The sequence below is a fragment of the Bubalus bubalis genome, chromosome 6 (genome assembly GCF_019923935.1).
Source record: "Bubalus bubalis isolate 160015118507 breed Murrah chromosome 6, NDDB_SH_1, whole genome shotgun sequence".
Classification (NCBI taxonomy): Eukaryota; Metazoa; Chordata; class Mammalia; order Artiodactyla; family Bovidae; genus Bubalus; species Bubalus bubalis.
This window is the reverse complement of record NC_059162.1, coordinates 100,816,212-100,832,970: the sequence shown is the minus strand read 5'-3', so window position 1 is coordinate 100,832,970 and position 16,759 is coordinate 100,816,212. Positions and strand designations below refer to the sequence as shown.

Genomic DNA, 16,759 nt, shown 5'->3' with positions numbered 1-16,759 from the left:
AAGATCAGAAAGGAGAGTGGGAAGGTTCTGGGACAGTATAACCAATCCTTTCCCTTCCCTGACCCCACCCTTCCTCCAAACCCACCCACCTCTAGCCCCTTTCTGAGGTCAAGGAGCCATCTCTGCACCTGGACCCCAAGCATCATAAAGCTCTGAGAGGGGATAAAACCTGAGATTACAAGGGCCCTTAAAAGTCACCCAGTTCAACTTTTCCATTTTGCAGGTGTGTAAACTTAGGGGCAGTGACCCGTCCAAAGCCAGACTACATTCCAGAGCGCAGGTCTTCTATCCAGGCCAGGACTGTCTCCAGCACCATCGCTGCCCCACACATTTAATTTCGGCTCCAAACAGGATCATCTTGGGCACCACCACAGCTCTTTATTTCTACCTCCCCACAGTCCTCTTGGTTTCAACCACTCTGCTGGGCCATTTCAGCTTCTCTCTGATGAGGGCAGACTTTCAGGAACCTTGTCCTGACCAGTGGGGAGAATGTGGAGCTCTAGAGCAACCCAGAGGGCTGGTGGAGGTGGAGCTCCCCCAGAGGAGGAATGCTCAGTTACTCTCTCTGAGTTAGTCCAATGAGAGCAACTAAGGTTCAGGCAGGATCACTCAAATGAACTTGAGAGACTTCAGATTTTTGAAGCAATGTAGAAACCAGTATTTCAAATCATTCTTTATAATTACTGCCACCCACAGTGAATACATCAAGAGAAACCTTTACTTTGATAATTCTAGGAGGTCAAATCTCACCCCAGGAACCACTTTCATCTTCCAGCAAACACCTGCAGGTGGTAAAAGTGGTGTAGGGAGAGGCAGGAGTGGAGTAGAGTATCTGGGAGTGGGGGTGGTGAAGACAAGGTGGATGGGGTTCCAGAAGAGCTGTGAGAACCGAAGTCTCATTTCTCAATTACCTGAAGCAGCAGAGTCTATATAATTAGGATATAAAGGAGTGCAGCTGGAGAAGAATCAGTAAGAATTTCAAATGATGATCTGGGTTCCTGGCTCTTCCTTTCCCAGTTGGGCAGACCTCCCTAAGAAGAGGTGAGAAGGGGTCTGGCTTCTCTCAGCCCACAGCTTTATTGTCCTTGCTTCCACGAAAACCTGTGGGGATAGCATTGTTGGCTAGGCAGGGGCTGCCTCCTGCTTGCTTTAAGGGTCTCCAGGGTATAACAGTTGGGCTGGATGCCTCCCAGGCACTGGGAGGATGGGAAGTAAATGGCAGGGGTGGGAGGGTGAGGCTGGGGTGGCATGGTGGCAGGGGCCAGGAACCTGTGTGGGTAGGTATGGGAGCAGAGTAGTTAAGTCTGGGGCTGAGGCTGCCCACACTGGCAGCTGCAGGAGGCGCATCACATGCAGAGGTGGCAATGGTAGCAACCAGGCCCACAGATCTAGAAAGCCTGATTAGGGTTGGGGGCTGATGGACCCTTAAGTCCTTTCAGGTGGGAGATGCTTTTAAGGGCTAGGCTGGGCCAGCCAGTTGGAAAGTAGCCCTCCTGGGAGCTTCACCACTGGACAGCTGCTGCCCCTGCCTGATAACCTTGGTGTATAAGAGCCAGGCCACGTGTCCTATCTTGTCCCACACGCTGGCTCTTGACAGTTTTTCCAACAGGAACATACACTGTATTCTCGGAGCCCAACTACTCCATAAGTCTCCAGAATGCCTTTGGGAGCCCTTCTTTTATTGGGAAATAAATACAGAGTCAAAGAGGTGGGCCAGCCAACATCTGTAGTTCTGGGGGCCAAAAGGAAGGAGTCTGACTTGCTCAGAACTCAGATCTCCAGGAACTGGTCATTCCCCACGATCACATTCACTCGTTTGGCTATAAAAGAAAAAGAAAAGGTTGTTTGAGAACTGGAAGCAAATGAGTTCATTTCAAATCCGATTACTTCTAATTCTGTGTTCATAAACATTTATTCCTCTCCGATGTGGCTCTGCTCTTTAGAAGCTCTTGGGAAAAACAACTTGCCAAAAGGTCTTTGGGAGAGACAGCATCCTCCCACCCAGGAGGTGGGGACTGACACCTGGCTTTCAGGAGATGTTCCATCAGAGGGGAACTGGAACTGAGTCTTAAAGGATGAGTCGAGTTTTTTCAGGCAGTGTATCAAGGGGAAGGCATTCCAGGCTGTTAGAACAGCATGAGCAAAGACATAAAGATATAAGAATGAGGAACGTGAAAAACTCTGGTGTAGGATAGGACATGGGGGAAAACAGTGAGAGGAAAAGAGACTAAATAGTTAAATGGAGATACTCAAAGGAGAAAGGGAGATGTCTCCCATGTCATATGTAAATAATATTGCACACTCGACAGGGTTATTGTGAGAATTCAATGAGTTAAAGCATACTGAGTGTTTGATAAACAGTGGTTATTATTTTTGTAAAGTTCAAACCCTTAAGGCCCTCTATGACCTGACCCTTGTCTACCTCTCCAGTTTCATCTTCCATCTTTCTCCATTTGTACTTGGAAGCCATATTGTTTTGTAGCTCTAGACCTTAGTATATGCTATTTTCTCTGCCTCAAATGCCTTTCTTCTCCTCCCTACTCACCCTAAATACCCTAATCAAGCATCTCCACTATGTGGTGCCTTCCCTTCTGAACCGTTCATTTCCTGGTTTGTGAAAACACTCTACCTTGGCTGTATCTCTATTTCTCTGTAAGGATTCTGAGTGCAGGGGCAGTGGATTTATGATCATATCCAGCACAGCTGCTGGCACATGAAAGATTTCAGAGGTCTGTAGTTAAATGACAAGGACAGGGTGTGACTGTGTCTAAAGTTGCAAGGAAGTGAAGGTTGGTAAAGTAGAGAAGATCAGGGAATGGTGAAGCTGAGGGGCTGGATGGTTCATTGATAAATATGCTGAAGTTGTCCAAGATGTTTGGAAAAAGAGAGGGAGGAAGTGGGAAGACTGTGAACCCTTGATACATTTAGGAGACTTCCCTGGGAGCTGACCAATTATGTGGTAAAAGGTAAGAAGAGGGTTAACTTTCAACAAGTAGGAGCTATAGAAAGGAGGCAGTGAACCAATGGTCGGGAAGGGGCAGGGGAAACCAGGCATGCCTTCTTCCCTGAGGGCCTGGGGCAGATGTAGGGGAGAGGGGACTGTTCAGCCTTCTACTGACTCAGACAGAAAAGGCTGACCACCTGGAGGACAATGGATTCTTTCTGGGTGAGCTTGACCTTAAAGGTCCAACATCTTTATTGCCATACTTTGGGCTTTAAGTGCGACCCTGATAGGTAAGGCAGAAACTCTTGACTTTCCTGCAGCTCTACTTCAGCCTCAGAAAGGTTTGGTGAAGCAAAATGAAAACCGTTGATAATGGTACCAAGTTTGATAATACGAGATGTTTTGATCTGTTCATAGTGCCCACAGCCTGGAGCCTACTTCTGCTCTGCCAGTAGAAAGGGGGTTTCTGACTGAGGCCCTGGAAACTTTGAGATTTCAGACATGTCTTCTGTTCTACCCCCCTTTCTAGCTTTGTTTCTTGCTACATCTCCTTTACATACTGTATTCTAGATTTTCCAAATGATTTGCAGTTCCCAACACAATAGACTGTTTTTTGCTTGCCTGGTTCCCCTTAGTTTAAGAGGTTCTTCCCTTTTGTATATTTGATGTATAGCCAGCAATTTTAAAATTTAGCCTAAATTCCTTCCTTTGAGATGGTATGCCTGATCCTTGTGCCAAGAACTGAATGATTTCTCTTTTCTGTCCTTAGTGAACCCTGACATCATACCCGTGAAACTGTACTTAGTTCTTTACTTATCTGTGTCTCTATAATAGACTGAGCAGCTGGACAGTAAAAGGCAAGTCTTACTCATCTTGACACCCCTAGTCTCCCAGAGCCTAGAATATAGGAGGTGGTATTATTGAAGAAAGCATGTGTGTTCTCGGTGGTTATGTGAGGGTACAGCAGAAGGAAAAGGAGCACGTATAGAGGAGAAGGCCTCCAATCCCCTTGCCAAAGAGAACACAATTGACACACTGGTGCATCACAGCAAAGGTGCTAGGGGTTGAGAGCATCTTTGGGCCTGTCTCTCTAATGTTCTCCAGCAGGAAGAGAAGCTCAGGTCTAGGCCTTTCACAAAGTTTTTGTTATAGCATTGTATTTGACAGAGGCAATCTCATGTGAGAGGAAAAGGTGACAATGCAGAATAGGACAGCTCTGAGCCACAGAGCTTTGAATTCTAACTGGACTTTGATCACATTATTCCATGTCTTTGGTTTCCTCATAAAGTTGTGGGGATTCAGTAAGATAACTGATGTAAAGAGCCTTGGTAAGAATTAAATGGAAGTTACAGAATGCACCTGGGTTTGGCTTGTGTGGTCCTGCCCTAGAAAGCCATCTGCTTCCTTCAGTGAGAAGGATGGGAGGGAGGCCCAGACAGTGCTCAGGCTTCTACATTTCCAAGGGCTGGGGCTGGTCTTGGAGTGTGACTGTCAGTCAGGCTCGACCTTGAGGTAAGACTGATCAGAAAAGAACAAAGGAAATGCATCTTGGGCTAGCTTCCCAGGAACCTCCAAAAGTTCCTCTTGGCCCTTATCCCCTCTGTGGCCATGAGTTAGCCATATCATCTCATATCTAGATTCTGACATCTGCTTTCCCTTCACCCAGGCTCCTCCTAGTTTCCAGGCCACTGGAATGTTCTGAAGACAGTCCCAGTTTTATTAACACTCTTCTTGGTCCTTAGTGCTCCAGACCAGAGGGGTGAATGAGGTGTCAGGCTGAGGCAAACAACATCTTATTCTGCTCTGCTAGGCTCCAAATAAATACCTGCACCTTCTCTGGCTTGCTCACTGGGATTCAGAGGAGAAATATTGCACCTGGCATTTTGGGGGAAGATTTTATGGAGACTTTCAGTAAGGTGGAGGAAACCTGAAGGGGAAAAACAAGCAGTGCTAGTTCTGCTTGGCCAGGGTTGGAAGCAGGCTTCAGTAAACACACTGGAAAAGTTCTGGGCTGGAATCAGGTCAGCCAAGATCCTAAAGAGAAGAGCACAAGGGAGGAAAGTAAGCTGGGGAAAAACCAATGAGACAGAGGGGAATGACAAGTCACATACGAGAAGCTGCACTGTTGGGAGGCTGGGGAGGATTCCTGCTAGGCAGGACTTGACCTATGTACCCATCAGGTCTACTTTCATGGCCAAAGGACTGATCACTGTGGTCCCAGGGAAGAGATCCAAGTTCTCTCTCTGAAAGTAATAAGAGACTCAGATGAAATGTCCAATTAGTCTCCCAGGTTTTGACTTTGTTGGCTATAGCTTTTCAGTTGGCTTGAGCAGGAGGTCAAACTTGGCTGCCAGGATTTTTGCCAGAGATAATCTCATTAACTGAGCATGCTGGGTGGGGTGAGAAAGGCTGGAATTGCTAGAAAATGCCTTGTTCTCTCAGTAATGCTAGAAAAGGGCAGTGGGGCCTACACTGGGTTATGAGAGTCCTGTTTTTGGTGTAGAGTCCCATTTTTGCTATGGATGTGGTGACTCTGTGGCATGCAAATGATTGGGATTTGGAGAGGAGGCAGTATTACTTCTGAGGATGAATGTTTTTTCCTAAAATCCCTCCACAGGAGAAAGACTGACTGGGGACCTTGCTATCTCCTGACCTCTTTGCTAGTGAGGACCTAAGTTGATGTTTGTCTAGGTCATCCATAGTAACAGGTTGAGATTGCTACACTGATGGCTGGGAATTTGCTTTCTCAATATAGCTCAGCCTCAAAGAAAATGATAGTGGGAACAGGCTGACGTCCAGGAATCCCTGTGGCAGGAAGGCACTGACTACTGTGCTGGCCGCAGCGACCCCTCTAGCATAGAGGACAGAGTAAGAAATGTTGGGGATCTCCAGTTTAGAGACTTCCCTGGCCCCTTCTTCAGGACCCTTAACGAGACACATAGTGTTAGTTAGAACCAGAAAGCCCAGGAGACATTGCAGCCTGTGACATCTTAGGGGTGTGGCAAGACTAGCCCTGTGCTCCTTGATGGGAGATGATGTGCCTCAAACCCTCACTGTCTGGCATTCATTATTCATTCATGCATTCTGCACACAAAACTAAGAGGGGTCCTTGCAAAGGAAAAGAAAGGCACACTATGACTTTGTTGGAGGTGGGGAGAGGAAGGAGGAGAAACTGTGAGGTTCCAGGTTCCAGCATGTAAGAAAGCCGGGGGCGGGGGGTGGGGGGGGGAGTGGGGGGGTGGCAGGTACGACCCTGCAGGGCAGTGGCAAATGGAGTTCACACATTCAAATATGCCTGTAAAAAAAAACAAAAGGAAGCATCTCCTGGCTCTAGGAGGGACTAAAACAAGAAAGCACTGGGTATTTCTACTTTTTTGCTGAGTAGGAGCTAATTTACAAAGCAAAGAGGCAAGAAAGAGGTAGAAGAAACATTGCATGGGGCCACAAACCCAAATAGAAGAGAACAAGAAGGACAGAGAAATGTAATGAGGAGTCAGAGAGCGGATGGGATTATCCTATCCTGCTTTTGAAGGATCTGTTCCAAGGCCTTCCACAAAGTCAGAGAATAGGCTGAGGTTCTGAATTCTATTTTAAAGAAACAACCAATAGGCCCTAGATGATCAAAAACCAAATTTCTCTTCAAGCCAAGGGTAGGTATGGGTGAACTGGTACGTTGAGCAGGAGAAAGAGCTAAGAGGAGAGAAAAAGCCAGGATATGGAGGCCAAATATATTTTTCCTACCTGTTGGGGAAAGATGGACTAAAGGGAGAAAAAGAGTAACACTGTTAAATTTTGCTCGGCAAGCCAGGAGTGGCTTCTTCCTCTGGTCTTTTTGGAGGCTGTCAATAGTTCAGGCTCAAGACCCAATTGTGTTATGTACTAGCTGTGTTTAGTTCAGTTCAGTTCAGTTCAGTCGCTCAGTCGTGTCTGACTCTTTGCGACCCCATGAATCGCAGCAAGCCAGGCCTCCCTGTCCATCACCAATTCCCGGAGTTCACTCAAACTCACGTCCATCGAGTCCGTGATGCCATCCAGCCATCTCATCCTCTGTCATCCCCTTCTCCTCCTGCCCCCAATCCCTCCCAGCATCAGAGTCTTTTCCAATAAGTCAACTCTTTGCATGAGGTGGCCAAAGTACTGGAGTTTCAGCTTTAGCATCATTCCTTCCAAAGAACACCCAGGGCTGATCTCCACTTTTGGTAAATTTCAACTTTCAAAGTCTCAGTTTCCACTTTACCAAATGGGTCAATAAAGAATCCCTACCTCAGAAGGCTTTCATGAGAACCCAATAAGACAGTGCACGAGAAAACATTTTAAAGCTGTATACAATAGCCATAAGCCAGTGCCCCCCGCGCCCCCCCCAGGAAGGCAGTGCCATCCTTGCCCCTTGTGCTGGGGTTCAAGCTGGTGTCCCAGCCCTCTCATCTAGGATCATACCTTCAGCTTGCATGGGATCATGGCAGAAGGTACCAACAGCTGGGGAGCCACTACTGACCAACACTCCAGCTCAAAGGCTCTCTAGTGAGATACCAGGTGGAGTTTGTCCCCCACAGACTGAACTAAAAATGCCAGCCTTCCCCACAGCAAGGGCATGGACAGATAACCTAGGTTTGACCTGTTAGTGTAGCCACCAGAAACCATGAGCTGGGAACTAGTGACACAAAAATATAGGAACCAGAGCGATTCCACTTTGGGGCTGCTGGGCAGCTGGAGCAGCAGAGCAAGCGTGTAGTATCCAGTGTTCAGTGAGGACAGCAGCAGTGTCCTCACCAGAATGATCTGGAGGTAAATCTTGGCTGTGACCCATTTTCTAAGCTTGATTCTGCAGCCATCGTGGAGCTGTGAGCTATCTAGTATCTTTTCAATGAATTCTTTATCAGTTTAAATCACCCAGAGATAGTTTATATTGCTTACAACAAAGAACTTTATTGGTAAACTAGTATTACCCAGAAAAGGCCTTTCAGAAATGACAATTCTCACAAGTAGAGGAAGAAAGTACTTGAAATGTGAGAGGAAAGGCAGTGAGAAGAAGAGTTATGTCTAGTCTCTAGTGAAGAAATAAGGCTGAAGGGTGGTTTCAGGCAAAGGCAGCATCTCCTCAGTTCATTTATCAGTGTTGCATTTGGTTCTTTCATCAGCGTAAGTTTAGGAAAAAAGTCAGAAGAGATCTCATGATAATTGCAACTGTCTCACAAATGTCTTTTCTGGAACCCTAACTCTCTGCCCTGAAATGCCCCCAAATTCCCTTTACCAAGGGATCCAAAATTCATTTGCTCATCTCTACACTTCCCATATCTACTATAAACTAGGACCTGTTCCGAGAGCTAGGGACACATATTGAAATAAGTCAGTCCTTGGTCTGAGGTTCTTAGTCTAGTAGTGAAGATAGATTCATAGATAATTGCCATTTGTATATGTGCTTTAATTAAGGTATTGACAAAGGTGTGGAGGAGGAAGGAATGCTCACTTTGACTGTGAGGAGTCATGGAAAGAGTCAGGAAGGTTCTATAGAGAAAACACTTGGGCAGAATCATTAAGAATTTCAGACAGAGAGAGGGCATGTGCAAAAGCACGGAGAGGCACAACAGCATGGTGCATATGTGGAGCTCTAAGCCCCATGGTATGCTCCAGAAGTTGTATGTAATCCTCATAACATTTAACCCTATTTAGTTCTCACAACGATCCTCCAAAATAAGTTATTATTGTCTCAGTTTTTCTAGTTTCAAACATCTGAGGCCTAGAAATTAAAAACAACCTGGTGCCCATCCAGTGATTTGCACAGCTGAGATCTGAACCCAGGTCTGTTTTGAGTCTAAAGCTCACAGGAGAGGTATATGACTTAAAAAAAAAAAGGGAAGGAGAAAAAATGGAAGAAGGCCTTTACTTACTGGGAGAAGGAAAAGGTGGCTTCCACAAACTCAGAACTGGTGGATTTAGTTCTTTCATCAACTCTCCTACCCCACCCTAGTTTAGGTTTAAGGAATAATCTGAAAAGGAATGTGCCCTCTTTACTGATCTTGAGCTTTGGCTACTTTTTGGTTAAAAATCCTCAGCCAAATTATGGACCATTCCAATTTGCCCAGCCCAGCAGGAAAACCCTGATGTTTGTATGTCTTTTAAGCATTACACAGACTTTCTATAGCTACAGAGCAGAGCAAGCTAACACTAAAGCATCTCTAAGCAGTTGAGGATGGCACCGAGACAATGGCTTTCAAGAAGCTACTAACCTTCTTCCAGGCCAAGAATCCATGGGACTCCTCTCCCTTAACTACCAGGTCAGATGAAGTACCCAAGGACTGCAGGAGGCTGCCAGAGATAGTTCCAGAGCCTCTGTTGATCACTGGCCCTTTTCTCTTATGCCTGACAGCCACTGTAAAGTATTGGTGCCACTCTGGGTCATTAGATATTTCTGGTATGTTTTAAATTTTTTGGTAGTAAGGCTGCATAAATATATATGAAGACTTATCTAACAAGATAAATTTTCAAAGGTGGAACTGTGAAGTCAGAATTTAAAAATTTGACAGTGATGTCAATCGCCCTCCTAAGGTGGCTTTTATCAATTTATATGTTTTCACCTGTGGGGTATGCATATGCTTGTTCCCCAGTTCTCATCAGCACGGAGCATTATCTGTGTTAGTGTGATATGAAAACAATGGCATCTGTGATTGTAATTTGGGTTCTGGTTTACCTTTGGCTTCAATCCTCTGGCCGCTTCCAATTAGGCAGTTCTTGATGTCTGCTCCCTTCTCAATTACAGCATCGTTGCAGATGATGCTGCTCTGGATGTTGCTCCTGTAACACAGTAGCCAAATTAGGGAGTGTCCATGTCTCTCATCACCATCCTCATCCTTATGGGTTGGAGGTTCTGGTTCCTCCATATGCTAGGAATAGCTGGCCAGTCTAGTTAATGGTTACATGCTTATGTTAGAAGATAGAATGCCTCAAGAGAGGATTGGGCTTTAGAGAAGTCCCGAGTCTGTATATGCTCATAATGATATTCACCCAAAGCCTGCAAAGAGCAAACAGTATGACTTCAGTTCTTTAGGCACCCCAGACCTGGAGGTCTAAATTCCACCCAATTGCTCTTCCTTTGGTCTGGGGGTGGAAGCTGGCCCTGACCCCTGGGCTGATCCATTGCTTCTGCCTCTCATCTGGGAATATATAAAAAATTTCAGTGGAGGCTCAGATCCAGTGAATCTTCCTAGGAGATAAGCTATAGAAATAATGGGTACCCCACAGCTCTTACCACTGACCCTGGTTAATCAAAACCATAATTATTTAGAAAAATAGGATATTTTAAAAGCCAACTCCATGCTATATAAGAGACTACTCTAGACCCTAAAGCCACACTCTCAAGAGTAGCACCACTGGCTCTTAGCATTTGAATGTGTTTAAAAAGCATCCTCTTGGCTTCTGAAGATGGGTGGGTGGGGGAAAAGTCCTTCTGAAAATCTTCACTAGCATTTATTACATACCTACTTCAGGCCAGGCACTGTGCTAAGCAGTCTACATATATTACAGAAGTGAGTTACCTAGATGATTCTAGGAGTATCATTTTTACCTCTGATAAAATAAACAAATTTTGCAGATGAGATGACAGATTAAGAGAAGTTAAACCATTTACCTAAAACCACATTAACTGCCAAGTAGCAATTTCAAAACTAAGTCTGCCTGACTCCAGAATCCATACATGCATGGTCAAACAAAGAAATTAGGGGAGAAGACTAGAGGAAGCCTGGGACTGCTGAGTTGTTTTTCTGGGCCAAGATGGCTCTGTGGAATGAGATCTATCCTAATAAGGGAATATTCAGTCCCTAAAGAGTCAGAAGTGGGCAGCTGGAGGGGAGAAGGAGGTAAGTAGGAACGGTCTGAGTGTCCATTTAAACAAAATAAAACATCAACTAAGGAAAAATCCTCAAGCAATCCAAGAGGCATGGGGGATGGAAAAGAGGCCATTCCAAGGACTGAAACTATCATCCACAGGTCATAAAAAAGATTCTTGCCAAGTGCCAAAATTTTAGTAAAATGCAAAAAAGTAATTCCAGCATTTTATGGCATTTCAGAGCCTTCTTTACTCTTCTAGAAGGTTAAAGCTTGTCAGAAAGTGGCAAAGGTCAAAGCCATAGCACTCTGCTGTGGGCTAGAGATGGGTAGAGAAATTATTAGGGTTTTTTTTGGCTGCTTGGTGAGGCGTGTGGGATCTTAGTTCTCAACCAGGGATCAAACCCATGCCCCCTACAATAGAAGCATGGAGTCTCAACCACTGGTCCACCAGGGAAGTCCCAGTACTAGTTTTTTTGGCTCAAACTCAGGATATACTCAGTGGGTGGGCATTAAGGGACCTTCCAGAACTTTTCAATTTGCCCTCCCTGAGAGAAAGCAGTCCAATCAGCAGTTAGGGTGATTCCGGATCCTGGGGTGAAAATTCACCCCAAAAGAGTAGTAAGGAAGTATACAGAAAGCTTCAGACACAGAGGCTTCTGAGATATAGTAGTAGGTTTATAACTGGCCGCTAGTTTGTCATTGAAAAGTCTCACTTCTTTTTTCAAAATGGGAGTAAGGAGATGCTTCTTGCTCAGTAGTTAAAGAGTATATAGTATATAGTATGCTCTGGAGTTAGACAAGAGGTAAACATAGTCAGTAAACGAGAAAGAGCCAACAGGAACTCAAGCAGCCATAATCAGAGAGTACTAAATGACTATTTTGGAATCTGGGACACAAGTGGGAACCATCTCTGGAAGGAAGAGTCTGGAATGACTGAGGTCAGATTTCTACAGCAATGGAGAGCGTGGGTTCTTATGTTTTACAGGTCTGACTGAGATCTTCAGGAACTGCCCATATTGCTTTGTTGTTTGTTTCATCTAGTTTGTGTCCCTCTGAGACAAATAAACCACCACTAGTAAATCTGCAGATGTGATCGGGAAAAAGTGGAAGCTCTTGGTCAGCGGATCTGTGGAAGGCTTTGAGATGAACACCTGAAAAAAGGCCTTAGTGAGTGTGAAACTATTTTCTACCACTTGTTTCTTCAATTGTTTCCCATGATCACTGTTGCAGTCACAAGTCACCTTCATTAGTAAGGCTGAGGTACTCTGGAAAAATTTTAAGCCAATTTAGCTTTCCCCCTGTTGAGAAAGAACTCCAAGGTTAAGGATTTTACTGCAAGTATGTGTGTTTGCTCAGGCTGGAGGGGAAGGACAGACACTACCATATCTAACAAGCCCCCTCCATGCTGCCAGTCCACAGTAAAGACTGCCTTGTGCTTAAAGTAGGAGGGGGGATGACTTCCTATACAGCTCATGAAAAGACCCGGCTCCAGTACCAGAACTACAGCTTCTACATTCTACTTTAAGCTCTCAGCTGGGTACTAAGGACTCTCTGCTGTGCTGACGCCTGGCTGTGTTCTCTAGGAATCTGCTTGGAGATGGCTAAGATTAATGGACTTTTGATCTTCACTTCTCCTTGTGTGTGTGCAGTTTCTAAGTCATGTCTGACTCTTGTGACCCTGTGGACTGTAGCCCTCCAGGCTCCTCTGTCCATGTAATTTTCCAGGCAAGAATACTGGAGTGGGTTGCCATTTCCTATTCCAGGGGATCTTCCCAACCCAGGGATTAAACCCACATCTCTTGCATCTCCTGCATTAGCAGGTGGATTCTTTACCACTGGTGCCAGCTGGGAAGCCCTCACTTCTTAATGCTGTCAAACTTTAAGCAAAGCTGCAAGCCTTGGGAAATTACCCTGAAAACCCTAAAGCTTCAGTGGACAGGAGGCCATAAGAAAAACACAGAGGCCTATAGTAAGATCACTGCTTAGCCAGGCATACCATGTCATATCACGACACGTGGCATGAGGAAGAAGCCCTCACCTGGGAATCAGGGATGCCTCCAAATTCTCATTCCTCTTCTGGTTTTAGTTAGGACTTTTTTCAGTTTATTTCAGGAGAGAAGGGAACTTATATAAATGTAATGTCTAATACAGCTCAGTCACTACACAAAGCACTTTATATTCATTATGTAACTTAATCCTTTTAGCAAACCTGCAGGAATGGTGGTATTTATTCTAATTTTTACACAAAAAACTGGGGCTCACAGAGATTAAGCCATGTGCCCAAGCCTACACAGTGGGAAGTGACCCTCCACTGTGCCACAGGCTTCTGCCTCAGCTGTTGACTGGCAGTGTTTGGCAAAGAGCCATGAAACTTTTCAGTAACTGTGAGGACAGGCAGGTTCTTCTCTGGAGATTAGCTGGCAGGCTTGCTAAATTTATTCATAACCCTGGGGGAGAAAAACTTTTTAGGCATATGACTAAAGGTCCACTCTAGGCCCATCTGGTGCTTCAGTCCAAAGATTATGGCTGAGTTGCCCATATCTCTCCAGATGCCAGAGGCTCCTTGCCTTGGCCCAAAGGGCTCTGGTCCAGGTGTCTTCTTCTTTTAGAAGAAGAATCATGTATTATTTTCAATGAAATATTTCAGGCATAGATAAGTCCCAGGTGGTATTAGTGGTAAAGAACCTGCCTGCCAATGCAGGAGATGTAAGAGATGCAGGTTTGATCCCTAGGTCGGGAAGATCCCCTGGAGGAGGGCATGGCAACCCACTCCAGTGTTCTTGCCTGGAGAATCCCATGGACAGAGGAGCCTGGCAGGCTACAGTCCACAGAGTCACAAAGAGTCGGACACAACTGAAGCAACTTAGCACTCAGCACAGCAGAGAAGAATACAGAGAATATAAAGAACCCTCCAAAAAATAATACAAAAATACAGCAATTTTCTTTGCTCACATTTCCCCCCCTCTCCTCCCAGAGGTAACTACTGTTTGACTCTGGTATTTATTGTTCTTAAGCATTTTTACTTCATATAATAGTAAATGATATATTGTATTCTTTTGCAAATTTTAAAAATTTTATATAAATGCTATCATTCTCTATATCTATATATCCTAGTGCAACTTCCTTATTTCCCCTTCAACATCGTATCTGTGACATTTACCCAGGTTAATTCATGTAATGAGATATCACACTTGTAAAAATATTTCACTTTCTTTCTGTCTCTAGTCACTCTTGCTCTTCGGTCCTGTAGATTAATATGTACTGTCTCAGGGACGTCCCTGGTGGTCCAGTGGTTAAGAATCTGCCTTCCAATGCAGGGGACGTGGGTTTGATTCCTGGTCCAGGAAGATCCCACATGCTGAGAGGCAACTAAGCCTGTGCGTCTAGATCCTGTGCTCCACAAGAGAATTCAATACAATGAGAAGCCCACACACTGCAACGAAGAGTAGCCCCCACTCTCTACTACTAGAGAAAGTCCATGCCCAGCGTTGAAGACCCAGTGCAGCCAAAAAATAAATAAGTAAAATGTACTGTCTCCAGTGAGTAGGCTGAACATTTCTTCCTTTTAGTTCTATGTCTCCCTTCATTACACAAGGGTTTAGTGGTAAAAATGTCTCCCTCCTAAGAAATTGAATTATATTCCCTAAGCAGAGGCAAAGTAAAAGAAAACGGTTTGGGAGGGAATCAAAGTAAAGAGGTAACAATTAAAAAATATATATATTATTATTATCTTTTTGGTCATATCACATGACTTGCAGGATCTTCATTCCCCAACCAGGGATTGAATTTGGGCCCACAACAGTGAAAGCATGGAGTCCTAACCATTGGACTGCCAAGGAGTTTCCAAGATGTAACAATCTTAAAAGAAATAAGCTGGAGTATTCTCAGAAGATGGGTTGAGTGCAAACGGTTCAAATAGAGAATGAATCAAAAGTCCTGAGGAGCCCCTTAAGTCCAGGGGATCTTGTCAAAGTTTTATAATTTGCTTTTTTTTTTTTTAATATAAAAGTGTTATTGAAGAAACGTGGACAGAATTCTTCTAATAATTATGATCTTTTTGCAACTATCACTGCCACAGACTTACACTCAATCTACCCACTTATCAGTATTTTGTTTCATTACCTATTTGGCTTTTATTATGTCTTCAAGCAGAGTTTTCTAGAGGGTTCACGGGTACCACATCTCCTAAGCCTTGGAGTATTTTTGATGATTTTATAATTTAACCCTAACTTCACTATCTATAGGATTCTTAAGTCACAACTGTTTTCCTTCCAAATTTTCTAAATGTTGTTTTACTGTCTTCTGGCCTTAAATGTCATAGAAAAGTATGAGACCAGCCTGGTTTTCTCCTTTCTCTGTGCCCTGAGATTTTGTAAAAGTGATGTTTATCATTTCTCCTTTGGACTGCCCATGTCACTGTTCCTTATGCTGGTCCAGTCTTGGTGTTCTTTTTGGATTTGACCTAAATTTCTTTGTGTCTGGCAGATATTCTCTAATCTGTGTATGGGTACATGGCAGTTATCTAGTTTTATTACAGATGAAGCTTCCTTCTCTGGTTTTGTTTTCATCTTGGTGAGTTTCAAGGAGTTAAGTACTTACTCCAAGAAGTAAGTACTTTACTTTTCTAGAAGTAAACAGGGCTCTCTTGACAGAAATCCGTAAATTATAGTAGGAGGGCTTAAATCAGGTATCTCTATTTTTCATTTAGTAAATACTCACAAGGTATCTAGTACATGAAAAGTATAGTACTGTGAATTAAGGGATACAAAGATAAATGAGAAGTATTTCTGCAGAAATTATAGTCTAGTTGAGGAAAAAAGAAAGATGCATTAAATATCATACAAGCATAAGTGATGGTTACACCAGAACATAGAGGTGGGGGAGATAATATCTGGCTAGGAAAATTCAAGAAAACTGCACAAAGCAGCTGGAATACATATTGGACCTTGAAATATGAGTAGGATTTCTACAGGTAAAGATCTCTAGAAAGAGACAATTCAGGCAGAGTCAATGTCAGGACTAAGAGGAGTGGAAAGGTAAGGGGCTCAGTGGGCAGGAAAGTGGTTTAAGTGTCGGTACAGAGGACACTCAGGGTAACAATGTGAAACAGTAATATCTTGTTTGGTTTGGAGGCTGTACTTGCTGCCTGTAGAAAGCATGGGAAATCCAGGTAAGATCCTGGTTCCCCAGCCTGCCTGCATGTGAAGGTGTTACCCTAGACTGCTGCTGGGGTCATTCACCTTGGACTAGGAGGAAATGCAGGTGTAATCAAGACCAGAAGATCAAAGACGCAGAGCATGGGATTGACAATTAAGTTTTCACCATACTTTGGATTGCTGAGCATCAGCTGTCATATAAATTGGAAGTGGCAGAAAATGAGAAAGACAGGCAGAAGCATTCTCTGCATAGTCTTGCCTATACCTTTCCCAAGGTGGTTCTATTAGCATCCTTCAAACCCTGAGGACCTCGGGCAAGTGTTCAAGCCACTGTCCAAACCACTGCTGGCAGAGACAAGCAGACCAAGAATATGAGAAACTCCTTTCTAGACAAATTCATGCTCCTACTCTGCCATTTAGTCCAGATGTAATAGCATCAGGGTAATCAAGTCTCACATGACTACAATTTAATCACCTTCCCTAAATTTACTGTAAGTAATTAAAACTAAATGACCTGAAAATAATGGGAAAAAAGATCATATGGGATGCAAGATATCTGATCATATCACAAAGAGCTAATCTGCAGGGCTGGGTAGTCTCTAATGGCCTTCCAAGTCATTAACCCCAGGTGGGCTACCTAGAGCTTCACTTAAACTTTTTTTTACAATAGCTGGAAAAACAGCAGCAGCCACCATCTACACCTTTACTGTTTCCCCAGCTAGATGCCTTATTAGGCTATCTGAGATTATACCTCCACCCAATATGACTCTGGGATATTATGCTAGGTCTTTCTATGAATTTCTCTCATATAAATAAACTGGAGTTCCTTGGAAGC

The 16,759-nt window shown here is 44.1% G+C and overlaps 1 protein-coding gene across 1 annotated transcript in view; it reads right to left on the bottom strand.

Annotated features, from left to right (window-relative positions):
• Window positions 1–1,658: 1,658 nt before the first annotated feature.
• EIF2B3 (eukaryotic translation initiation factor 2B subunit gamma) overlaps window positions 1,659–16,759 on the bottom strand; it is a 117,262-nt gene continuing 102,161 nt past the window's right edge. Inside the window, exons 11-12 of the mRNA XM_006052575.4 lie at window positions 9,633–9,736; window positions 1,659–1,820 (exon numbers count right to left, since the gene is read on the bottom strand). Of these exons, the coding sequence (XP_006052637.3) occupies window positions 1,771–1,820; window positions 9,633–9,736 (154 nt within the window). The 3' untranslated portion in view covers window positions 1,659–1,770. The remainder of the gene's footprint in view (window positions 1,821–9,632; window positions 9,737–16,759) is intronic.